Source organism: Scyliorhinus torazame, chromosome 29 (genome assembly GCF_047496885.1).
Source record: "Scyliorhinus torazame isolate Kashiwa2021f chromosome 29, sScyTor2.1, whole genome shotgun sequence".
NCBI lineage: Eukaryota > Metazoa > Chordata > Chondrichthyes > Carcharhiniformes > Scyliorhinidae > Scyliorhinus > Scyliorhinus torazame.
This window is the reverse complement of record NC_092735.1, coordinates 39062442-39088924: the sequence shown is the minus strand read 5'-3', so window position 1 is coordinate 39088924 and position 26483 is coordinate 39062442. Positions and strand designations below refer to the sequence as shown.

The 26483-nt window shown below is 48.1% G+C and overlaps 1 protein-coding gene across 9 annotated transcripts in view; it reads left to right on the top strand.

Annotated features, from left to right (window-relative positions):
• LOC140404086 (CCR4-NOT transcription complex subunit 3-like) overlaps window positions 1-26483 on the top strand; it is a 155736-nt gene that overhangs the window by 69691 nt on the left and 59562 nt on the right. For 8 of the 9 annotated variants that reach the window (XM_072492478.1, XM_072492477.1, XM_072492476.1 and 5 more), the window contains 4 exons: window positions 11160-11227; window positions 16820-16887; window positions 18930-19004; window positions 25926-26015. In XM_072492478.1, the coding sequence (XP_072348579.1) occupies window positions 11203-11227; window positions 16820-16887; window positions 18930-19004; window positions 25926-26015 (258 nt within the window). In that variant the 5' untranslated portion in view covers window positions 11160-11202. Of the gene's footprint in view, window positions 1-11159; window positions 11228-16819; window positions 16888-18929; window positions 19005-25140; window positions 25223-25925; window positions 26016-26483 lie in introns of those variants that run through there. The other variant, XM_072492480.1, reaches the window with a different exon arrangement.

Below are 26483 nucleotides of genomic sequence, written 5' to 3'. Positions count from 1 at the left end.
ACAGTGTGTCAGGCTGCATTGTCTGTGTTACAGTGTGTCAGGCTGCATTGTCTGTGTTACAGTGTGTCAGACTGCATTGTGTTACAGTGTGTCAGACTGCATTGTCTGTGTTACAGTGTGTCAGACTGCATTGTCTGTGTTACAGTGTGTCAGGCTGCATTGTCTGTGTTACAGTGTGTCGGGCTGCATTGTCTGTGTTACAGTGTGTCGGGCTGCATTCTCTGTGTTACAGTGTGTCAGGCTGCATTGTCTGTGTTACAGTGTGTCGGGCTGCATTGTCTGTGTTACAGTGTGTCAGGCTGCATTGTCTGTGTTACAGTGTGTCAGACTGCATTGTCTGTGTTACAGTGTGTCAGGCTGCATTGTCTGTGTTACAGTGTGTCAGACTGCATTGTCTGTGTTACAGTGTGTCAGGCTGCATTGTCTGTGTTACAGTGTGTCGGGCTGCATTGTCTGTGTTACAGTGTGTCAGACTGCATTGTCTGTGTTACAGTGTGTCAGGCTGCATTGTCTGTGTTACAGTGTGTCAGGCTGCATTGTCTGTGTAACAGTGTGTCAGGCTGCATTGTCTGTGTTACAGTGTGTCAGGCTGCATTGTCTGTGTTACAGTGTGTCAGGCTGCATTGTCTGTGTTACAGTGTGTCAGGCTGCATTGTCTGTGTTACAGTGTGTCAGGCTGCATTGTCTGTGTTACAGTGTGTCAGGCTGCATTGTCTGTGTTACAGTGTGTCAGGCTGCATTGTCTGTGTTACAGTGTGTCAGGCTGCATTGTCTGTGTTACAGTGTGTCAGACTGCATTGTCTGTGTTACAGTGTGTCAGACTGCATTGTCTGTGTTACAGTGTGGCAGGCTGCATTGTCTGTGTTACAGTGTGTCAGGCTGCATTGTGTTACAGTGTGTCAGACTGCATTGTGTTACAGTGTGTCAGACTGCATTGTCTGTGTTACAGTGTGTCAGGCTGCATTGTCTGTGTTACAGTGTGTCGGGCTGCATTGTGTTACAGTGTGTCAGACTGCATTGTGTTACAGTGTGTCAGACTGCATTGTCTGTGTTACAGTGTGTCAGGCTGCATTGTCTGTGTTACAGTGTGTCAGACTGCATTGTGTTACAGTGTGTCAGGCTGCATTGTCTGTGTTACAGTGTGTCGGGCTGCATTGTCTGTGTTACAGTGTGTCAGGCTGCATTGTCTGTGTTACAGTGTGTCAGGCTGCATTGTCTGTGTTAAAGTGTGTCAGACTGCATTGTCTGTGTTACAGTGTGTCAGGCTGCATTGTCTGTGTTACAGTGTGTCAGGCTGCATTGTCTGTGTTACAGTGTGTCAGGCTGCATTGTCTGTGTTACAGTGTGTCAGGCTGCATTGTCTGTGTTACAGTGTGTCAGGCTGCATTGTGTTACAGTGTGTCAGACTGCATTGTCTGTGTTACAGTGTGTCGGGCTGCATTGTGTTACAGTGTGTCAGACTGCATTGTGTTACAGTGTGTCAGACTGCATTGTCTGTGTTACAGTGTGTCAGACTGCATTGTCTGTGTTACAGTGTGTCAGGCTGCATTGTCTGTGTTACAGTGTGTCAGACTGCATTGTCTGTGTTACAGTATGTCAGGCTGCATTGTCTGTGTTACAGTGTGTCAGGCTGCATTGTCTGTGTTACAGTGTGTCAGGCTGCATTGTCTGTGTTACAGTGTGTCAGACTGCATTGTCTGTGTTACAGTGTGTCAGACTGCATTGTCTGTGTTACAGTGTGTCAGGCTGCATTGTCTGTGTTACAGTGGGTCAGGCTGCATTGTCTGTGTTACAGTGTGTCAGGCTGCATTGTCTGTGTTACAGTGTGTCAGGCTGCATTGTCTGTGTTACAGTGTGTCAGGCTGCATTGTCTGTGTTACAGTGTGTCAGACTGCATTGTCTGTGTTACAGTGTGTCAGACTGCATTGTCTGTGTTACAGTGTGTCAGACTGCATTGTGTTACAGTGTGTCAGGCTGCATTGTCTGTGTTACAGTGTGTCAGGCTGCATTGTCTGTGTTACAGTGTGTCGGGCTGCATTGTCTGTGTTACAGTGTGTCAGACTGCATTGTCTGTGTTACAGTGTGTCAGACTGCATTGTGTTACAGTGTGTCAGGCTGCATTGTCTGTGTTACAGTGTGTCAGACTGCATTGTCTGTGTTACAGTGTGTCAGACTGCATTGTCTGTGTTACAGTGTGTCAGACTGCATTGTGTTACAGTGTGTCAGGCTGCATTGTCTGTGTTACAGTGTGTCAGGCTGCATTGTCTGTGTTACAGTGTGTCGGGCTGCATTGTCTGTGTTACAGTGTGTCAGACTGCATTGTCTGTGTTACAGTGTGTCAGACTGCATTGTGTTACAGTGTGTCAGGCTGCATTGTCTGTGTTACAGTGTGTCAGACTGCATTGTCTGTGTTACAGTGTGTCAGACTGCATTGTCTGTGTTACAGTGTGTCAGACTGCATTGTCTGTGTTACAGTGTGTCAGACTGCATTGTCTGTGTTACAGTGTGTCAGGCTGCATTGTCTGTGTTACAGTGTGTCAGACTGCATTGTCTGTGTTACAGTGTGTCAGACTGCATTGTGTTACAGTGTGTCAGGCTGCATTGTCTGTGTTACAGTGTGTCAGACTGCATTGTCTGTGTTACAGTGTGTCAGGCTGCATTGTCTGTGTTACAGTGTGTCAGGCTGCATTGTCTGTGTTACAGTGTGTCAGGCTGCATTGTCTGTGTTACAGTGTGTCAGACTGCATTGTCTGTGTTACAGTGTGTCAGACTGCATTGTGTTACAGTGTGTCAGGCTGCATTGTCTGTGTTACAGTGTGTCAGGCTGCATTGTCTGTGTTACAGTGTGTCGGGCTGCATTGTGTTACAGTGTGTCAGGCTGCATTGTGTTACAGTGTGTCAGACTGCATTGTGTTACAGTGTGTCAGGCTGCATTGTCTGTGTTACAGTGTGTCGGGCTGCATTGTGTTACAGTGTGTCAGGCTGCATTGTGTTACAGTGTGTCAGGCTGCATTGTGTTACAGTGTGTCAGGCTGCATTGTCTGTGTTACAGTGTGTCAGGCTGCATTGTGTTACAGTGTGTCAGACTGCATTGTCTGTGTTACAGTGTGTCAGACTGCATTGTGTTACAGTGTGTCAGGCTGCATTGTCTGTGTTACAGTGTGTCAGGCTGCATTGTCTGTGTTACAGTGTGTCGGGCTGCATTGTGTTACAGTGTGTCAGGCTGCATTGTCTGTGTTACAGTGTGTCAGGCTGCATTGTGTTACAGTGTGTCAGGCTGCATTGTCTGTGTTACAGTGTGTCAGGCTGCATTGTGTTACAGTGTGTCAGACTGCATTGTCTGTGTTACAGTGTGTCAGACTGCATTGTGTTACAGTGTGTCAGGCTGCATTGTCTGTGTTACAGTGTGTCAGGCTGCATTGTCTGTGTTACAGTGTGTCGGGCTGCATTGTGTTACAGTGTGTCAGGCTGCATTGTGTTACAGTGTGTCAGGCTGCATTGCCTGTGTTACAGTGTGTCGGGCTGCATTGTCTGTGTTACAGTGTGTCAGACTGCATTGCCTGTGTTACAGTGTGTCAGACTGCATTGTCTGTGTTACAGTGTGTCAGACTGCATTGTCTGTGTTACAGTGTGTCAGACTGCATTGTCTGTGTTACAGTGTGTCAGGCTGCATTGTCTGTGTTACAGTGTGTCAGGCTGCATTGTCTGTGTTACAGTGTGTCGGGCTGCATTGTCTGTGTTACAGTGTGTCAGGCTGCATTGTCTGTGTTACAGTGTGTCAGGCTGCATTGTCTGTGTTACAGTGTGTCAGACTGCATTGTCTGTGTTACAGTGTGTCAGACTGCATTGTGTTACAGTGTGTCAGGCTGCATTGTCTGTGTTACAGTGTGTCAGGCTGCATTGTCTGTGTTACAGTGTGTCAGGCTGCATTGTCTGTGTTACAGTGTGTCAGGCTGCATTGTCTGTGTTACAGTGTGTCAGGCTGCATTGTCTGTGTTACAGTGTGTCAGGCTGCATTGTCTGTGTTACAGTGTGTCAGGCTGCATTGTCTGTGTTACAGTGTGTCAGACTGCATTGTCTGTGTTACAGTGTGTCAGACTGCATTGTGTTACAGTGTGTCAGACTGCATTGTCTGTGTTACAGTGTGTCAGGCTGCATTGTCTGTGTTACAGTGTGTCGGGCTGCATTGTGTTACAGTGTGTCAGACTGCATTGTCTGTGTTACAGTGTGTCAGGCTGCATTGTCTGTGTTACAGTGTGTCAGGCTGCATTGTCTGTGTTACAGTGTGTCAGACTGCATTGTGTTACAGTGTGTCAGGCTGCATTGTCTGTGTTACAGTGTGTCAGGCTGCATTGTCTGTGTTACAGTGTGTCGGGCTGCATTGTCTGTGTTACAGTGTGTCAGACTGCATTGTGTTACAGTGTGTCAGGCTGCATTGTCTGTGTTACAGTGTGTCAGACTGCATTGTGTTACAGTGTGTCAGACTGCATTGTGTTACAGTGTGTCGGGCTGCATTGTCTGTGTTACAGTGTGTCGGGCTGCATTGTGTTACAGTGTGTCAGACTGCATTGTCTGTGTTACAGTGTGTCAGGCTGCATTGTCTGTGTTACAGTGTGTCGGGCTGCATTGTCTGTGTTACAGTGTGTCAGACTGCATTGTGTTACAGTGTGTCAGACTGCATTGTCTGTGTTACAGTGTGTCGGGCTGCATTGTCTGTGTTACAGTGTGTCAGACTGCATTGTCTGTGTTACAGTGTGTCAGGCTGCATTGTCTGTGTTACAGTGTGTCGGGCTGCATTGTCTGTGTTACAGTGTGTCAGGCTGCATTGTCTGTGTTACAGTGTGTCAGGCTGCATTGTCTGTGTTACAGTGTGTCAGACTGCATTGTCTGTGTTACAGTGTGTCAGGCTGCATTGTCTGTGTTACAGTGTGTCAGACTGCATTGTCTGTGTTACAGTGTGTCAGGCTGCATTGTCTGTGTTACAGTGTGTCAGACTGCATTGTCTGTGTTACAGTGTGTCAGACTGCATTGTCTGTGTTACAGTGTGTCAGGCTGCATTGTCTGTGTTACAGTGTGTCAGACTGCATTGTCTGTGTTACAGTGTGTCAGACTGCATTGTCTGTGTTACAGTGTGTCGGGCTGCATTGTCTGTGTTACAGTGTGTCGGGCTGCATTGTCTGTGTTACAGTGTGTCGGGCTGCATTGTCTGTGTTACAGTGTGTCAGGCTGCATTGTCTGTGTTACAGTGTGTCAGACTGCATTGTCTGTGTTACAGTGTGTCAGACTGCATTGTGTTACAGTGTGTCAGGCTGCATTGTCTGTGTTACAGTGTGTCGGGCTGCATTGTCTGTGTTACAGTGTGTCAGGCTGCATTGTCTGTGTTACAGTGTGTCAGACTGCATTGTCTGTGTTACAGTGTGTCAGGCTGCATTGTCTGTGTTACAGTGTGTCAGGCTGCATTGTCTGTGTTACAGTGTGTCAGACTGCATTGTCTGTGTTACAGTGTGTCAGACTGCATTGTGTTACAGTGTGTCAGACTGCATTGTCTGTGTTACAGTGTGTCAGACTGCATTGTCTGTGTTACAGTGTGTCAGACTGCATTGTCTGTGTTACAGTGTGTCGGGCTGCATTGTCTGTGTTACAGTGTGTCAGGCTGCATTGTCTGTGTTACAGTGTGTCAGACTGCATTGTCTGTGTTACAGTGTGTCAGACTGCATTGCCTGTGTTACAGTGTGTCAGACTGCATTGTCTGTGTTACAGTGTGTCAGGCTGCATTGTCTGTGTTACAGTGTGTCAGGCTGCATTGTCTGTGTTACAGTGTGTCAGACTGCATTGTGTTACAGTGTGTCAGGCTGCATTGTCTGTGTTACAGTGTGTCAGACTGCATTGTGTTACAGTGTGTCGGGCTGCATTGTCTGTGTTACAGTGTGTCAGACTGCATTGTCTGTGTTACAGTGTGTCAGACTGCATTGCCTGTGTTACAGTGTGTCAGACTGCATTGTCTGTGTTACAGTGTGTCAGACTGCATTGTCTGTGTTACAGTGTGTCGGGCTGCATTGCCTGTGTTACAGTGTGTCAGACTGCATTGTCTGTGTTACAGTGTGTCAGACTGCATTGTGTTACAGTGTGTCAGGCTGCATTGCCTGTGTTACAGTGTGTCAGACTGCATTGTGTTACAGTGTGTCAGGCTGCATTGCCTGTGTTACAGTGTGTCAGACTGCATTGCCTGTGTTACAGTGTGTCAGACTGCATTGTGTTACAGTGTGTCAGGCTGCATTGCCTGTGTTACAGTGTGTCAGACTGCATTGTCTGTGTTACAGTGTGTCAGGCTGCATTGTGTTACAGTGTGTCAGACTGCATTGTCTGTGTTACAGTGTGTCAGACTGCATTGTCTGTGTTACAGTGTGTCAGACTGCATTGTCTGTGTTACAGTGTGTCAGACTGCATTGTCTGTGTTACAGTGTGTCAGACTGCATTGTCTGTGTTACAGTGTGTCAGACTGCATTGTCTGTGTTACAGTGTGGCAGGCTGCATTGTCTGTGTTACAGTGTGTCAGGCTGCATTGCCTGTGTTACAGTGTGTCAGACTGCATTGTCTGTGTTACAGTGTGTCAGGCTGCATTGTCTGTGTTACAGTGTGTCAGGCTGCATTGTCTGTGTTACAGTGTGTCAGACTGCATTGTCTGTGTTACAGTGTGTCAGGCTGCATTGCCTGTGTTACAGTGTGTCAGGCTGCATTGTCTGTGTTACAGTGTGTCAGGCTGCATTGCCTGTGTTACAGTGTGTCAGACTGCATTGTCTGTGTTACAGTGTGTCAGGCTGCATTGTCTGTGTTACAGTGTGTCAGGCTGCATTGTCTGTGTTACAGTGTGTCAGACTGCATTGTCTGTGTTACAGTGTGTCAGACTGCATTGTCTGTGTTACAGTGTGTCAGACTGCATTGTGTTACAGTGTGTCAGGCTGCATTGTCTGTGTTACAGTGTGTCAGACTGCATTGTCTGTGTTACAGTGTGTCAGACTGCATTGTGTTACAGTGTGTCAGACTGCATTGTCTGTGTTACAGTGTGTCAGACTGCATTGTCTGTGTTACAGTGTGTCAGGCTGCATTGTCTGTGTTACAGTGTGTCAGACTGCATTGTCTGTGTTACAGTGTGTCAGACTGCATTGTCTGTGTTACAGTGTGTCAGACTGCATTGTGTTACAGTGTGTCAGGCTGCATTGTCTGTGTTACATTGTGTCAGACTGCATTGTCTGTGTTACAGTGTGTCAGGCTGCATTGTCTCAGTTACAGTGTGGCAGGCTGCATTGTCTGTGTTACAGTGTGTCAGACTGCATTGTGTTACAGTGTGTCAGGCTGCATTGTCTGTGTTACAGTGTGTCAGGCTGCATTGTCTGTGTTACAGTGTGTCAGACTGCATTGTCTGTGTTACAGTGTGTCAGACTGCATTGTCTGTGTTACAGTGTGTCAGACTGCATTGTGTTACAGTGTGTCAGGCTGCATTGTCTGTGTTACAGTGTGTCAGGCTGCATTGTCTGTGTTACAGTGTGTCAGACTGCATTGTGTTACAGTGTGTCAGGCTGCATTGCCTGTGTTACAGTGTGTCAGACTGCATTGTGTTACAGTGTGTCAGGCTGCATTGCCTGTGTTACAGTGTGTCAGACTGCATTGCCTGTGTTACAGTGTGTCAGACTGCATTGTGTTACAGTGTGTCAGGCTGCATTGTCTGTGTTACAGTGTGTCAGACTGCATTGTCTGTGTTACAGTGTGTCAGACTGCATTGTCTGTGTTACAGTGTGGCAGGCTGCATTGTCTGTGTTACAGTGTGTCAGGCTGCATTGTCTGTGTTACAGTGTGTCAGACTGCATTGTGTTACAGTGTGTCAGGCTGCATTGTCTGTGTTACAGTGTGTCAGACTGCATTGTGTTACAGTGTGTCAGGCTGCATTGTCTGTGTTACAGTGTGTCAGACTGCATTGTCTGTGTTACAGTGTGTCAGGCTGCATTGTCTGTGTTACAGTGTGGCAGGCTGCATTGTCTGTGTTACAGTGTGTCAGGCTGCATTGTGTTACAGTGTGGCAGGCTGCATTGTCTGTGTTACAGTGTGTCAGACTGCATTGTCTGTGTTACAGTGTGTCGGGCTGCATTGTCTGTGTTACAGTGTGTCAGGCTGCATTGTCTGTGTTACAGTGTGTCAGGCTGCATTGTGTTACAGTGTGTCAGGCTGCATTGTCTGTGTTACAGTGTGTCAGGCTGCATTGTCTGTGTTACAGTGTGTCAGACTGCATTGTCTGTGTTACAGTGTGTCAGGCTGCATTGTCTGTGTTACAGTGTGTCAGGCTGCATTGTCTGTGTTACAGTGTGTCAGACTGCATTGTCTGTGTTACAGTGTGTCAGACTGCATTGTCTGTGTTACAGTGTGTCAGACTGCATTGTCTGTGTTACAGTGTGTCAGACTGCATTGTCTGTGTTACAGTGTGTCAGACTGCATTGTCTGTGTTACAGTGTGTCAGACTGCATTGTCTGTGTTACAGTGTGTCAGGCTGCATTGTCTGTGTTACAGTGTGTCAAGACTGCATTGTCTGTGTTACAATGTGTCAGACTGCATTGTCTGTGTTACAGTGTGGCAGGCTGCATTGTCTGTGTTGCAGTATGTCAGACTGCATTGTCTGTGTTACAGTGTGTCAGACTGCATTGTCTGTGTTACAGTGTGGCAGGCTGCATTGTCTGTGTTGCAGTATGTCAGACTGCATTGTCTGTGTTACAGTGTGTCAGACTGCATTGTGTTACAGTGTGTCAGGCTGCATTGTCTGTGTTACAGTGTGTCAGACTGCATTGTCTGTGTTACAGTGTGTCAAGACTGCATTGTCTGTGTTACAATGTGTCAGACTGCATTGTCTGTGTTACAGTGTGGCAGGCTGCATTGTCTGTGTTACAGTGTGTCAGACTGCATTGTCTGTGTTACAGTGTGTCAGACTGCATTGTGTTACAGTGTGTCAGACTGCATTATCTGTGTTACAGTGTGTCAGACTGCATTGTCTGTGTTACAGTGTGTCAGGCTGCATTGTCTGTGTTGCAGTATGTCAGACTGCATTATCTGTGTTACAGTGTGTGGGGCTGTAATGTTCATGTTACAGTGTATTGGGATGTAATGTCTGTGTTACAGTGTGTAGGGCTCTAATGTTCATATTATAGTGTGTCAGGCTGCAATACCTGTATTACAGTGTGTCAGGCTGTAATGTCTGGGTTAGTGGTTAAGGCTGTAATACCTGTGTTGCAGTGTGTCGGGCTGTAATGCGTATGTTACAGTGAGACGGACTGTAATGCCTGTGTTACAGTGGGTCAGGCTGTAACGTCTGGGTTAGTATTTCAGGCTGTAATGTCTGGTTTAGTGCTTCCGGCTGTAATGCCTGTGCTACAGTATGTCAGGCAGCACGGTAGCATAGTGGTTAGCACTATGGCTTCACAGCGCCAAGGTCCCAGGTTCGATTTCTGGCTTGGGTCACTGTCTGTGCGGAGTCTGCACGTTCTCCCCGTGTCTGCGTGGGTTTCCTCCGGGTGCTCCGGTTTCCTCCCACAAGTCCCAAAAGAAGTGCTGTTAGGTAATTTGGACATTCTGAATTCTCCCTCTGTGTACCCGAACAGGCGCCGGAGTGTGGCAACTAGGGGCTTTTCACAGTAACTTCATTGCAGTGTTAATGTAAGCCTTCTTGTGACAATAAAGATTATTATTATTGCCTGTGTTACAGTATGTCAGACTGTAATGTGTGTGTTACAGTGTGTCGGGCTGTAATGCCTGTGTTACCGTGTGTCGGGCTGTAATGCTTGTGTTACAGTGTGCCGGGCTGTAATGCTTGTGTTACAGTGTGTCAGGCTGTAATGCCTGTGTTACCGTGTGTCGGGCTGTAATGCTTGTGTTACAGTGTGCCGGGCTGTAATGCCTGTGTTCCAGTGTGTCAGGCTGTAATGCCTGTGTTACCGTGTGTCGGGCTGTAATGCTTGTGTTACAGTGTGCCGGGCTGTAATGCCTGTGTTACAGTGTGTCGGGCTGTAATGCCTCTGTTGCAGTGTGTCGGGCAGTAATATTCATTTTAGTGTCAGATTGTGTAATATGTTAAGCTATGTTTGTGTTGCAGTATGTTGGGTTGTGTCTGTGTTACATGGTGTGGGGCTGTAACATCTGTATTACTGGGTGTGAGGCTGTAACATCTGTATTACAGGGCATGGGGCTGTAATGTATATAGTACAGGGGTGTCAGTCTGTATTGTCTGTTACCGTGTGTCAGTTTGTATTGTCTATTCTAGCGAGTCGCGCTGTGTCTGTGTTGCAGTGTATCAGGCTGTAATGCCTGTGTTACAGTGTGCCAGGCTGTAATATCTGTGTTACAGCGAATTGGGCTGTCTGTGTTACATGAGTCAGGCTGTGCCAGTGTTACAGTGTGCCGGGCTGTAATGCCTGTGTTACAGTGTGTCGGGCTGTAATGCCTCTGTTGCAGTGTGTCGGGCAGTAATATTCATTTTAGTGTCAGATTGTGTAATATGTTAAGCTATGTTTGTGTTGCAGTATGTTGGGTTGTGTCTGTGTTACATGGTGTGGGGCTGTAACATCTGTATTACTGGGTGTGAGGCTGTAACATCTGTATTACACGGCATGGGGCTGTAATGTATATAGTACAGGGGTGTCAGCCTGTATTGTCTGTTACCGTGTGTCAGTTTGTATTGTCTATTCTAGCGAGTCGCGCTGTGTCTGTGTTGCAGTGTATCAGGCTGTAATGCCTGTGTTACAGTGTGCCAGGCTGTAATATCTGTGTTACAGCGAATTGGGCTGTCTGTGTTACATGAGTCAGGCTGTGCCAGTGTTACAGTGGGCCAGGCTGCAATACCTGTATTGCAGTATTTTGGGTTGTGTTTGTGTTAGTGTGTGGGGCTGTAATGTCTGTGTTACAGAGTATCAGATCGTGTCTGTGTTAGTGTGTTGACTGTGTTTGCGTTCCAGTTTGTCGAGCTGTGGTGTCTATATTACAGTCTGAAAGATTTGCTGTCTAATACAGTGTGTTGGGCTGTATTATCTGTGTTACAATATGTTCATTTGTATTTAATACTGATGCTTATTTTTGCCGATATTCTCTAAAGTCACTGACTACAAATTATTTCTGTGTTACAGCGCACTGGAGCATGGTTTTAAGGCACTGACTGGTCGTTCAGTCATGGCTGATAAAAGGAAATTACAAGGTAAGGGATCAGTCTGCGGGTTAAGGTTTTGTTTTGTTAAATGGTGGGGGGGAGGGTAACATTCTCGGTGTAGTCGTTCTGGTTTCTGTCTTCCTGATCTGAAATTTGATGTGTGATGCTTGCATATCCGACTGTGCAGAAGCTGTGATAAGTGGTTGCTGAATTGGTTGAAGAATGGGGCAGTTTATTGCTCTCTGATTTGGTCTGGGACCTTCACACATCCTAATTAGTTCACTCTCCAGCTTTAGAAAGCGCAGGCAGTGTTAGAACACTGTTCTTCAAACTTTTTTTCCGGGGACCCATTTTTACCAATCGGCCAATCTTCGGGACCCAACCCGGCCGACCATCGGGACCCAACCCGGCCGACCTTCGCGACCCACGCTGGCCAACCTTCGCGACCCACGCCGGCCGACCTGAGCGATCCACCATTTTCTCTTACCTTGTTTGCTGCTGATAAAAATGGAGGAAATGGTTTTGGGTCCCTTTGGCCCTCGTACTCGCTCCTCCAATGGAACCTGTTGGATGAAGGTGAAGCTTTCCGGTGTCGGAAAGTATGGAGTCTCCATCTGCATTTTTTTCCTGTAAAATGTTATCAAATACAACCCCCCCGAACTTGTAAAAAAAAAATGAATAAAATAAATGAAAAAAATAAAAATTAAATGAATAAAATGAATTTAAAAATCCCGAACTTGTAAAACAAAAAGCTGCGACCGTTTAAAAAAATAGCGGCCGCACTTCGCATGCACGCTGATGATCGTGCGCGCATGCGCAATGCGGCCAAATTCTTTTTACATGTTCGTGGCCATTTTAAAGGCCGCTGTTATAAAAAGCCGGCTGCTGCGCGAGGATTTGCGCGATCGGGAGCGCCGTGAAGGACGGCTCCGCGACCCTCCCGACACCCGCCCGCGACTTTGAAGAACACTGTGTTAGAAGATAATTGCTGTGTGTCTGTTCCTTGATCCCACAATGTAATCCCCCTGGAATTCTTGCTGCATGTGATCCATTTGCAGCCCTTCCCCAGCCCATTCACCAGCTCCCTTTAATTAAAGAACCAGCAGCAGTAATTGACAAATAAATTTACACTGGTTTTAAGAAATACCAACGCTGATTCTTAATAGCAGACAATGTCTTAATATTTGCACACCTAGATTACAAATTCCACATTTGTTACTAGTCAGTGATGTGGCGTTTTTTTTACCAGTGGGATATACTGTACTCCAACGAAACCTGTAGCTAATGTGCTGCCTGGTTTTTATTCAGGGTTGAAAGCCTCAGCGGTAATCTCCTGTGTTTACCAGGTGTATGGATCTCTCTCTGCAAATACACGCTATACAATATGAGGAAAAGTACCCCGGACACCAAATCCTGATTCTCAAATATGGACATTGCAGTCTGAGAGGGGGTGTGGGATTCTGAGGGGACGGGGGGAGGGTGCAGGGACTCTGAGCAGGGACTAAATGGGAATGTGAGGGATTTGAGAGAAGGGAGCTGTGAGGAAAGTACAGGGTCCCAATAAAGAGAGGCATTTTGTGTGCAAGAGTGATATCTGATATTCTAGCACATTGCCTGGGGGTGCGCTGGACTATGTGCCTATAAACCTCCAGAAAGGCTGGCGGGGAGATGGAGGACGGGCTGTGGGTGGAAGCCCTAAGTAGGGTAAACTCAACCGCAACATGTGCCAGGCTCGGCCTGATTCAATTTAAGGTCGTTCACCGGGCCCACATGACGGTAGCTCGGATGAGCAAATTCTTTGGGGTACAGGGCAAGTGCGCTAGATGCGCGGGAGGACCAGCGAACCACGTTCACATGTTTTGGGCATGTCCTAAGCTTAGGTGGTACTGGGAGGGATTTGCGGGGGTCATGTCCCAGGTGCTGAAAACAAGGGTGGTGATTAGTCCAGGGGTGGCAATTTTCAGGGTTTCGGAAGACCAGGGAGTCCAGGGGGAGAAAGAGGCAGATGTTCTGGCCTTTGCTTCCCTAATAGCCCGGCGGCGGATACTGCTGTCATGGAGCGACTCAAAACCCCCGAAGACCGAACTATGGCTTTCGGACATGTCAAGTTTTCTGGGTATGGAAAAAATTAAGTTTGCCTTGAGGGGATCTGTACTGGGGTTCGCCCGAAGGTGGCAACCATTCATCGACCTCTTCGCGGGAGAGTGAATGTCAGGGGGGGGGGGGGGGGGGAGATTAGAGTAGAGTAGGAGGGATAAATAGGCGGGTAGTGTCTATGTGAGAGGAGCGGGCATGTGCAGTATGGTTTGATTGAAGTATTGGTTTTATATTGATATTTGCATATTTCTGTTATCTGTAATTGTTTGCAATGCCAAAAATACCTCAATAAAATTGTTTGTTAAAAAAAAACCTCCAGAAAGGCTTAGGGGCTGTGTTAGCACAGTGGGCTAAACAGCTGGCTTGTAATGCAAACAAGGCCAGCAGCGCGGGTTCAGTTCCCGTACCAGCCTCCCCGAACAGGCGCTGGAATGTGGCGACTAGGGGCTTTTCACAGTAACTTCATTGAAGTCTACTTGTGACAATAAGCGATTATTATTATTATTATTAATAAAGTCCATCTTCTACATCTACATCCTTAATTAAAATGAGTGGGGGAGGGGGGTCAGGTGACATGGGCGTGGGAATAGTAGCTCTTCCATGGGTGCTAGCGCTACTCATTTTTTAATCCTTCTTTTATCCTGTTTGCGCGGCACATGCTTGCCTAATCCAGGAGTTAATGCTCCATAGTACGTCCCGAGAAGATTTTTGGATGAATATTGGAGAAAAAATGTTGAAGAATCCAAAAACCTGGCAATAAAAGGGAGCGTTCGGTGCCACGGGGGGCGGAGCTGTCTTCTCAATATGGCGACCTGATCCTCAACGGGTTCTCGACCCAGCATATCCAACAACTCAGGGAAATCTTTAGATAATCTGACTAGTGCCTTGGCCTTTGTAAAGTGCAATGGCTGTAGCTAATTTAAAACTATGCTCCTGGAATGTGTGGGGAATTCATCATCCTATCAAAGGAAAAAGATCCTGTCCTTCGTTAAAAAGGAGAAAGTGGATATAACCTTGTTACATGAGACTGATCTGAATGACAACAAGCACTTAAAGCGGGACCAGGTGAGGCCGGCTTTTCTTCGCCCCGTTCTCGACAGGTAGTAGTGCAGTCGCAATTCTGATCAATCAAGGTGGAGAATTGTGTGAACAGTAAGGGGAGGTGGGTAGATACGTGATTGTTACGGGTCTTGTATGTGGAGAATCTGTTTTGATAATGAATGCTTATGGCCCACCAAATCACTCCCCAGAGTGTGTTACCAAAGTCTTCATGCGGAGTTGGCTTCAGCTAATTCTTTTGTGGGTGGGACTTTAATTGTCACTTAAACCCCTCGGTGGATAAGCTCCCAGTAGCCTGAAATCCCTTCACCCGTCAGGCAACGTCGTTGGTGACAGTTTGTGAGGAGGTGGGGTACTTAGGACATGTGGAGAACATGACATCCTCGAGATAAAGAATTCACATTCTTCATGGCTCCTCATCAGTGTTGTACTTGAATTGACTATTTCTTCATACTTTGAGCAATCCTACATTTGGTATCCTCCTGCTCTACAGGTAGCATTGTGATCTCTGACCGTTTCCTCAAGAGTTTAGTCGAAGGCCTCCCGCTCATGATCTAAGTCAAGGCATTTCGGACACATCCTTGTTCAAGGATAAACCCGTCACTGTGTATTTTAAGAAGGTGTTTGAGCTTTTTTTACTCAGTAAACTCCCTTTCTGATGTGACCCCCTCCATTTTGGGGAGATTTGTACGGTTTCTGCTAAAGGGTTGGGTATTTCCTATACAATTAACGAATGGTGCAGAGTGCTGGGAAGTCAGCGCTGGTTGGAAGTTATGTTGGCTGAAGCAAAGAGGAGTACGGGAGGAACCCGACCAGCAGTTGTTGAGGGAGATTAATGCAGCTTGATTCCTTGCTGACCCAGCAGGAAGTTTGTAAAGTAAAAATTGTAAGAGTTTGGGAACAAGCCAAGTATTTACTATACTCCTTGACTAAGAAGAGGGGTGATTCTAGGGCTGACCCTCTGTGTGTGATTCCAGGGGTAATAGATTAATTAAAGCTGCACACATGAATAGGCATTTCGAGATTTTTATGCTGACATGTATGGAGCGATTATTTTCTCCCCACAATCTTGCTGCAGTCTCAGAGGGTCAACGGTTGGTCCGAAATGCTCCCGTCTCTAAAGGGGGGTGACTGTGGCTGTTAGGGAGCTCCAACCAGGTACGGCAGGGAGGGGTGGAGGGGGGAGGGGTGGAGGGGGGGAGGAGGAGGGAGGTGGAAGGGGGGGAGGAGGGGCGGAGGGGGGAGGAGGGGAGGGGTGGAGGGATGGAGGGGGGGGGGAAGGAGGGGTGGTGGGGGGGGGGGTGGGGGAGGGAGGGGTGGGGGGGAGGGGAGGAGGGGGGAGGAGGGGGTGGAGGGGTGGGGGGAGGGGGTGGGGGGGAGGGGGGGAGGGGAGGAGGGGTGTGTAGGGGGTGGGGGGAGGAGGGGGGGAGGTGGTGGGGGGGGGTGGGGGGAGGAGGGGGGAGGGGGTGGGGGGGAGGGGGTGGGGGGGAGGAGGGGTGGGGGGGGGAAAGGAGAGCAGAGCAGAATAAGATCGCGCTTTACATTGACAATGTGTTGCTGTTTGTATTGAAGCCAGACATCTTGGTTCCTGCTATTATTGATGTGATAGATAGATTTAGCATTTTCTCCAGTTACAAGATTAATTTTACCAATCCTGAGGCTATGCCTCAGGTTGAAAGGTAGATCCGTTCCCCCCCTTTGCTAACTTCCATTCAGGTGGTCCCCTTCGGAATTTACATATCTGGATGTTGCAAATACCCCTTTCTTTAAGCAACTGTATGGGACCATTTTCCTCAGTTGATTGCGTCTATTAGGTGGGACCTGACACGTTGGTCCTTCTTGCAGATATCGTGGCTGGGTAGGATTGCATTGATTAAGATGAATGTGTTGCTTAGGTTTCTGTATGCTTTACAAATGTTGCAAATATTATTGCCTGCCAAGGTCTTAAAAGAGATCAATGGAGTGATCAGATCATTCATATGGAATAAAAAGAAGCCTTGTTTGAAGTTGGCCAAGTTGCAGCTTCCTGGTTCTAAGGGGGGATTGGGGGGTGCCGAATATTAAAATGTACCAATCAGCCTCTTGTCTTAGGTTCATAAGGGACTGGGTTAGAAAGAACCCCACCTCCATTTGACCAGTTGTGCACTTTGAGGCACCAGTTCTTAAGGACCATTGTTTTGAGATTATCCTTCTTTCTCTTATGTTTGCAGAAATAATTGTTCTGGACTGTACCAGTTTGTATTTTGAAAGTTTGTTGCGTTATCTGTAAAAATTATAAAACTTGAATAAAAATATATATTTTAAAAAGAGTAAGGGCCCGCTGATAATGTTGCTGTGTGCACCTGGTTTATCCAAATAGGATTTAATTGGCGATGTTTCCCCATCGGTTTTAAAGTTAATTGAAAATAATTGGCCATCACTAACTCACAAGTGAACTCTGTAATTCAAGAGAACTATTAACCCCTTCAATTTGCTGTCCTGCAGGGGAAATTGACCGCTGTCTGAAGAAAGTCAGTGAGGGTGTAGAAACCTTCGAAGACATCTGGCAAAAGGTAGAGTTGGTTGAAGCTGGCTGCTCCCAGGTTGAGATCAGGTTCCTCTAAGTTATTCACAGGCTGATGCACTTGCTCTCTATTTAGCTGTGAGCGTTTCCATGCCTTCCTATTTTAAACTGGGAACAAACTATCATTAAAGGTTTTACATCTCACGCTGCAGTCATTTCATCTCCTTGTGTACTGTGACATCTCTCTTAGCAGAAATAGTTGTCAAAATTGGTTCTTGCAATCCCAATTGCTTCCGTCCATCCAGTCACCGCTGCCCATCAACATCCCACCTTTGTCGGTTTCTCAATTACTGCTTCATGAAAGATCATGAATTTTGAAATGAAATAGATATTTGATTTTGACAATTAGCTACTTGCACAAATGAGCCGCATTTCCTGATCTTTCCTGTAACATTAATTTTATCTTTTTTTGTTTGTTGCAAAACATAAGGAATTAAAATTGCACCTGTGAGATATTTTATGAAAGAAACTAAATTGAGTTCAAAACCCAGAATAGTGAAGGGCCACCACTCTTGGAGGAACCTCTTCTGTGGCTGAAAAAAGGGAATTTAACTGTATATACATCTCAAAAGCTGATGTCGTTTTTAGCCACGGTTAATTTGATTCAAGACAAATGACCAGAATCCCTGGTGACAATCCCAGGCCTGTAGTGTGTACTTCACCTCTTGTTAGATTTTGAAGTTGCCCCATGATGATCAAATATTACGCTTAGAGGGACAAGGGCACTGTTATTGGCGAGTCCAGGTTTTCTTGATCTCTGTGTCTCCCTTTTCTCTTCCTTTCTCTCTTTCTCTTAAATCTCTACCATATTCATTCTTTCCCATTGCTTCACCCCTTTTTCTCTCTGCCTCCTGGGCTTGACATTACGGTGTGGGACCTTACCCAATGACGGTGAGATTATGAGATCTGAGGGCAGAAAGATTAGTTGGCATTGTTAAAATGCCATTTTGTTTGTAGTCGCTTAATCTTCTCTTGAAACTACCGTATGAATGTTTATGTCATGTTCCTACAGGAGTACTGATGAGCTGGTAGAACTCACTGATTTTAAGGTGTCACTCATTACCAGTGACTATTAGCTTTATGTTACTGTATCAAGTATTCTGAGGTTCTTTCCCCTTGTTAAAACTTTCTTGTATAATTTCCTAATTTTACTATTCATGATTATTTTTCGCTTAATTTCCCAAATACTCACCATTTTAAGGCTTCCAGGTTTATGTCCTTCCAGCTGCAGATGATGTTCCTCCTGGTGTGGGGCGAAGACTGTCCTTACCTGTCCTGTACATGGACAGGAAAACCTCCACACATTCGAGACTAAAGGCAGGAAGTGATAGTGATGGACAGCCCCGGTTGCGAAGCTGCACCTGGGATTATAACTGTTGGGATGCCATTTATTGGATTGTATTCAGTGTCATAACTGGAAGGGAGCAATAGGGGACTATTGCGTGTGGATACGAGAAGAAATGTTCTTTCTAATATTGCGGGCAGTAAAATAATCCAAATTCAGCTACTGGGTACAGAGAATATTATCAATTTATACTGTGTGTCAGTGAAATAATCAGCAAAGTCAGTACTTAGCTGCTGACAGGCCAAGATTCCTGGCTAGCATCAGTGGAGTGAAGCTCCCAGACTGCCAATCTGGACAGCTTAGTGCCAGTTAAAGGAAGTCACCGTGTGAAGTGGAAGAAGCCCTATGGAAAGCTTTGAGCTAAATGTTAGTTAAAAGGGACATTAGCTATAACTAAAATAGTCAGGAATAATTGCAACCTCAATTTTTAAAATACCATTGTTAAGGTTTTTCCTGATGTTTAATGGCAGCGCGCAGACTAAAATACAGAAAACTGATTTGACCAATGCCACGTTTTTCTCGTGAAGAGAGATGATCTCGGAGCCGAGTCTTGATGGCTTGACCTGGATTGTCATTGTGATTCAGCTCTTCCAGCTCCTAGAACAAACATAAACCCTGAGCGAAAGCTATGGATTTGGTGAGCAATGACAGCAAGGCCCTTTTTAACAGCATCTCCTTGTAAACAGGTACACAGCGCAGCAAACGCCAATCAGAAGGAAAAATATGAAGCTGACCTGAAGAAGGAAATTAAGAAACTACAGGTGAGAGAAAGAGCCCCGAGGTGGAGGCTTTTATTTTGCTGACAAGCTGATCCAGGACCTGAGGTAATATGCAGGCTGGTCTCTGTCGCGGCCACATGATCTGGTTCAGCACACCATGGTTCAGCGATCACGAGATGGATTGTACATTTACTCAACTGATATCTTCAGAACGAGCTTGTGTGTTGGTGAAAAGATTGTTTCCCCCACAATTTAAACAAAATTATTTATGGCATGTCGATGTTGCTGGCATCCCATTCCCATCCCATTCCATTCCATTCCCATTCCATTCCCATCCCATCCCATCCCATTCCCATCCCGTTCCCATTCCCATCCCATTCCCATCCCCATCCCATCCCATTCCCACCCCATTCCCATTCCATCCCATTCCCATTCCCACCCCATTCCATTCCCCTCCCATTCCATTCCATCCCATTCCCATTCTATTCCCATTCCCATCCCATTCCCATCCCATTCGATTCCCATTCTATTCCCATCCCATTTCCATCCCATTCCATTCCCATCCCATTCCCATTCCATCCCCATCCCATTCCATTCCCATCCCATTCTATTCCCATCCCATTCCATTCCCATCCCATCCCATTCCCACCCCATCCCATTCTATTCCCAACCAATTCCCATCCCATTCCATTCCCATCCCGAGTTGACCTACATGACAGTGAGTGGTCTGTTACTACATCTTGTGCAGTTACTCCCTTGGTGCTGTTAGGGAGAGAGTTCCAAGATTTTGATCTTGTGACTCAGAAGGAACGGCGATATATTTCCAAGTCAGGGTTATGTATGGCTTGGAGGAGAACCTGCAGGTGGTGGTGTTCCCGTGTGTCTGCTGCCCTTGTCCTTCTAGCTGGGTTTGGAAGGTACTGTCAAAGGAGCTTTGGTGAGCTATTGCAGTGCATCTTTTATTTATTTTTTTAAAAAAAATTTTATTAAATTTTTCACAAAATATCAACAACAAAATGTAGAAGGAACCCAATAAAATTAAACACAAAACAAAACAACCCAGTGCCCCCCTCCCCCTATACATAAATAATAAATTAACACCCGCCGAAACACATAGCAAATATATACACCCACTCAGATCCCACAGTATAGAAAAATAAAATAGAACCCCCCCCCCCCCCCCCCCCCCCCCCCCCCCCCCCGGTTGCTGTTACTGCTGACCATTGTCTACCGTTCAGCCAGGAAGTCCAAGAACGGTTGCCACCGCCTGAAGAACCCTTGCACCGATCCCTTAAGGCAAATGTCACCCTCTCCAAGTTAATAAACCCCACCATATCATTGTTCCAGGATTCCACGCTTGGGGGCCTCACATCCTTCCAGTGAAGAAGAATCCTTCGCCGGGCTACCAGGGACACAAAGGCCAGAATACCGGCCTCTTTCGCCTCCTGCGCTCCCGGGTCCTCTGCAACCCCAAATATTGCGAGCCCCCAGCCCGGTTTGACCCCGGATCCTACCACCCTCGACACCGTCCTCGCTACGCCCTTCCAAAATTCCTCCAGCGCTGGGCATGCCAGAACATATGGGTGTGGTTTGCTGGGCTCCCTGAGCACCTAACACACCTTCCTCACCCCCAAAAAACCGGCTCATCCTTGTCCCGGTTATGTGTGCCCTGTGCAGCACCTTAAACTGTATGAGGCTGAGCCTCGCGCATGAAGAGGAAGAATTCACCCTCCCTAGGCATCTGCCCACATCCCCTCCTCGATCTCCCTCCCCCAACTCCTCTTCCCACTTACCTTTCTGCACCTCCTCCTCCTCCTGTATCATCTGGTATGTTGCCAAGATCTTCCCCTCTCCAACCCACGCCCCCGAGAGCACCCTGTCCTGTACCGTGAGTGGCGGCAGCAGCGGGAATTCCAACACTTGCCGCCTGGCAAACACCCTTACCTGTCGATACCTAAAGGTGTTTCCCGGGGGAGCACGTACTTCTCCTCCAGCTCACCCAGGCTTGTGAACTTCCCATCCACAAACAAGTCCCCCAACCTTCTTATCCCTGCCCTGTTCCACCCCGAAAACCCTCCATCTATTCTCCCTGGGACAAACCGGTGGTTCCCTCGTATTGGGGTCCACACTGAGGCCCCCACTTACCCCCTGTGCCGCCTCCATTGCCCCCATATTTTGAGGGCAGCAGCCACCACCGGGCTCGTGGTATACCTCCTTGGAGGGAGCGGCAGCGGCGCCGTTGCCAGCGCCTCCAGACTCGTACCCACACAGGACGCCGTCTCCAGCCTCTTCCATGCAGCCCCCTCCCCCTCCATCATCCACTTGCGCGCCATCGCCGCATTGGCGGCCGAGTAGTACCCACAGAGGTTGGGCAGCGCCAGCCCCCCCCTCCCCCACCCCCCCCCCATCCCTACTCCGCTCCAGGAACACCCTTCTCCCCCTCGGAGTCCCTCACGCCCACACAAACCCCGTTATGCTCCTGTTCACCCGCCTAAAGAAGGCCTTCGGGATAAGAATGGGGAGGCACTGGAACAGGAACAAAACCTTGGGAGCACTGTCATCTTGACTGACTATACCCTCCCCGCCAGGGACAGCGGCAATGCGTCCCACCTCTTAAACTCCTCCTCCATTTGCTCCACCAGCCTCGTGAAATTAAGCCTATGCAGGGCCCCCCAGCTCCTGGCCACCTGGACCCCCCAAATACCTGAAGCTCCTCTCCGTCCTTTTTAGTGGGAGCTCGCCAATCCCCCTCTCCTGGTCCCCTGGGTGAACCACGAACAACTCGCTCTTCCCCATGTTGAGCTTGTACCCTGCGAAATCCCCGAACTCCCTGAGGATCCGCATTACCTCCGGCATTCCCCCCACCGGGTCCGCCACATATAGCAGCAGGTCGTCCGCATAAAGCTACACCCTATGCTCCTCCCCACCCCGCACCAGCCCCCTCCAGTTCCTCGACTTCCTCAGTGCCATAGCCAGGGGTTCAATCGCCAGCGTGAAGAGCAGGGGGGACAGGGGACACCCCTGCCTCGTCCCTCGGTGCAACCGAAAGTACTCAGACCTCCTCTTGTTCGTGGCCACACTCGCCATCGGGACCTCGTACAACAGCCTAACCCACCTGACAAACCCCTCCCCAAACCCGAACCTCTTCAGCACCTCCCACAAGTACCCCCACTCTACCCTTTCGAAGGCTTTCTCAGCGTCCATCGCCGCCACTATCTCCGCCTCTCCCTCCCTTGCCGGCATCATAATAACGTTCAGGAGCCTCCGCTCGTTCGCGTTCAACTGCCTCCCCTTCACAAACCCCGTCTGGTCTTCGTGGATGACCTGCGGCACACAATCCTCAATTCTCGTGGCTAAGACCTTCGCCAGCACCTTGGCATCTACATTTAACAATGAGATCGGCCTGTAAGACCCACACTGCAGGGGATCCTTGTCCGACTTCAGGATCAAGGAGATCAGTGCCCGGGACATCGTCGGGGGCAACGCCCCCCCCCCCCCTCCGTTGCCTCATTGAAGGTCCTAACCAGCAATGGGCCCAAACAGGTCCACATATTTTGTGTAAAATTCGACCGGGAAACCGTCCGGCCCCGTGCCTTCCCGCCTGCATGCTCCCTATCCCTTTGGCCAGCTCCTCCAACCCAATCGGGGCCCCTAATCCCGCCGCCAGTCCCTCCTCCACCTTCGGGAACTTCAATTGGTCCAAAAAGCGGCCCAACCCTCCCTCCTCCAGTGGGGGCTCGGACGGATACAGTTCCTCACAAAACTGCCTGAAGACCCCATTGATGCCAAACCCCCCCCCCACCCCGGTATCCTTAATACCCCAACCTCCCTAGCTGCATCCCTCTTCCGAAGCTGATGTGCCAGCATCCGACTTGCCTTTTCCCCATATTCATAAATCGCCCCCTGGGCCCTTCCTCCACTCCACCTCCGCCTTTCTGGTGGTCAACAGGTCGAATTCGGCCTGAAGGCTACGCCTCTCCCTCAACAGTCCCTCCACCGGCACCTGCGCATACCTCCCGTTATCAGGCCCCCCACCAAGTCCGGGATCCGACCCAACATGCGCCGCATTAAACCCGCATCGTCCCAGTTCGGGGCGTACACGTTGATCAGCACCACCCTTTCCCCTTGCAGCTTACCACTTACCAATACGTACCTGCCGCCATTGTCTGTCACAATGCTCGACGCCTCGAAAGCCACCCTCTTTCCCACCAAGATCGCCACCCCCGATTTTTGGCATCCAGCCCCGAATGGAACACCTGGCCTACCCACCCCTTCCTCAATCTTACCTGGTCTGCCACCTTCAGGTGTGTCTCCTGGAGCATGACCACATCCGCCTTCAGCCCCTTCAGGTGTGCGAACACCCGCGCCCGCTTAACCGCCCGTTCAGCCCCCTTCCATTGCAGGTTATCAGTCGGATCAGGGGGCTACCCGCCCCCCTCCCCCACCGACTAGTCATAACCCCTCATCGGCCACCCCTCCTCGGCCAGCCACGCGCCCACGCCCCACGCCCGGCCCCCACGGCGGCAGACCCCCGTCCCAACCCCCTCTACTCGCTCCAGCTCCCCCTTGACCATACCAGCAGCAACCCAGTTCCCCCTCGCCCCCCAGCTAGGACCCCTCCTAGCTGCATTGCTCCCCCATTGCACTCCCGCAGTCAGCTGACTCCTGCTGACCCCGGCCTCTCCCGCCTCTCCTTTGACTCCTCCCATTGTGGGACTTCCCCTCCCCCTCCATTACCCACCAGCAGGCTCTTTGCCTCCCCGTTCCATCCCAAGCGTGGAAAAAACTTTGCGCTTCCCCGGCCCCGCCCCCTCCAGCCTTCAACGCGGGAAAAAGCCCGCGCTTTCCGCCTGCCCGGCCCTGCCTCCTCTGTCGCAGCTCCTTTTACAGGCCCAGTCCCCTCACCTCTGACTCGGGCCTGCAGTGCATCTTTTATGTTGTGCACACTGCTGCCACTGTGCAAAGATGGTGGAGGAAATGCTGATCGGGTAGGCTGATTTCTTCTTTATGGTGTTGAGCTTCTTGAGTATTGTCGAAGCTGCACATATCCAGGCCAGTGGAGAATATTCTCCTGACTTGAGTCTTATGAACTTTGGAAAGTCAGCGGGTGATTTATTTGGCTTAGAATCCCCATTCTCTTATCTAGTCTTATTGTCATTGTATTTATATTGCTGTTGCAGTTCAGTTTCTGATCAATGGTGAGCCCCCAGAATGTGATAGTGGGGGATTCAGCAATGGCAATGCAATTGAATGTCATGGGGAGATGGTTCGGTTCTCACTTGTTGGAAATGATCATTGCTGGACAGTTGTTACTTGCCACTTATTGTCCAAGCCTGAATGATGCCCAGGCCTTGCTGCATATGGACACGGACTGATTCAGTACCTGAAATTGCTCATGGTATTGAACTTTGTGTGATCCCTGGAATGAAGAGCTTGTCGTATGAGGAACGGTTGAGGACTCTGGGTCTGTACTCGGATTTCAGAAGGATATGGGGATCTTCTTTTTGTGTCAGGTATGACTGAAGTGGAGAGTTTGTCCCCTGATTTCCACTGACTTCAATTTTGCCAGGGCTCTTTGATGCCAAACTCAGTCATTCGCTGCCTAGATGCCATGGGCAGTAATTCGCACCTCTCCCCCCTTCACTTCCAACCTTTCTGTTGAGAATGTTAAGTTATGCTGCAGCTGAGAGATTGCTGCTTTCACAATCATTTTCACACTTCACATAATATAATTACGGCAAAGTGTCCAGATTAGTGCAGCAGCTGTTTTAGACACATCAGGATCCCAACAAAAATGGAAGTGACAAGCTGCCGCAGTTAAATGGTCGCAGTTCAATGAGAAATACATTTCATTTTGTAGCGTTGTCATCCTGTTTTTCTCTCAAACGTGCCTTTACGCTCATCAGCCATGACATTAATGATGAAAACAGAGTAAGTGTTGAGCAGGGAGGGCTCAGCAATGGGACATAGCATCACAAAGGGGATTCCGGGGTTAGAGTGTAGCAAAGATTCAGGCTTCTGGTGAGAGTATGAATCATTTGCCGGTTGAGAGAAGTACTGAATTGTGACACAACAGAAGTCTCTTACCGTTCTGTCATTCTCTCACAGACATATTGTCGTCATGTGTATCAGAGGCTGATGTGCTTTGCTGCCCATGCAGACTTGCAGACCTCGCTCACTCACCCTCTTGAAGCAACTGGGTGACAGGTCTCAATATTCCGAGGAGTTAGAATTGATTTGGAGATGGATTTAATAAACAGGTCAGATAATGACTGGATAACTTTTCATCGGTAACATAGTGAACAAGTAATTTATAGTTCAAACAGAATCACTAATCCAATTTCAGCTGTTGGTATAACTTTCCCCTGCATCGAAAGTAGAATAAAATGTAAAGTTGGAGACAATTTTTTTCAAGTTTGAATCCGTTTGAAACTTTGGTTCTGATAGTTGGTGCTGTACGCAGGGTGGAAAGGAATATGACATCACAGAAATAGTTCTGATTCATTAAATCTTACTTTTAAAACATCTATCTGTAAAGTCTAACTCTACCAGAGGAGATGTATATTTGTGCTGCATTCCAGAGTCTTCATTAAAAACAATTGAGATTCTGGCAATATTGAAACAGCGTAGCAGAAATACTTGTGAACCTGTTAATACGTTTGCTAAAAATAGCATGTAGAGGGAATTATTGGCATTCAAACAAAAATACAAATAAGGAAACTTCTAAGAAGTGATGCCAGTACAGAAGTGTCATCCCAGGAATCCCCAGCCATAGAACCAGTTCCATCTGATTTTTCTGTAAAATTCTGAGGCGGTGCCTCTATGGACTTCCCATTTCCTGAGCAAGCCCAGGATCAATCTGTTGTAAGTATTGGTTCCAATACAAAAACAACAGGTTATATGTCATTCTGTCTTCCTGCTGATGATTTACATTTGTTGTATTGTGTTCTGTTTCGTCTGCAGAGGTTGCGAGACCAAATAAAGACATGGGTGGCCTCCAACGAAATCAAAGACAAGAGGCAGTTACAAGAAAATCGAAAACTCATTGAAACGGTAATGTACCCTCACAGTGCCAGTGATGTGCTGTATAATGTCTGTACGGCCCTGCACTCTCACAGTGCCAGTGCTGTACTGTACAATGTTTGTATCACCCTGCACCCTCACAATGCCAGTGATGTGCTGTATAATGCATGTACTGCCCTGCACCCTCACAGTGCCAGTGATGTGCTGTATAATGTCTGTACTGCCCTGCACTCTCACAGTGCCAGTGCTGTACTGTACAATGTTTGTATCACCCTGCACCCTCACAGTGCCAGTGATGTGCTGTATAATGCATGTACTGCCCTGCACCCTCACAGTGCCAGTGATGTGCTGTATAATGTCTGTACTGCCCTGCACTCCAGTGCCAGTGCTGTACTGTATAATGTCTGTACTGCCCTGCACACTCACAGTGCCAGTGCTGTACTGTATAACGTCTGTACTGCCCTGCACCCTCACAGTGCCAGTGCTGTACTGTACAAT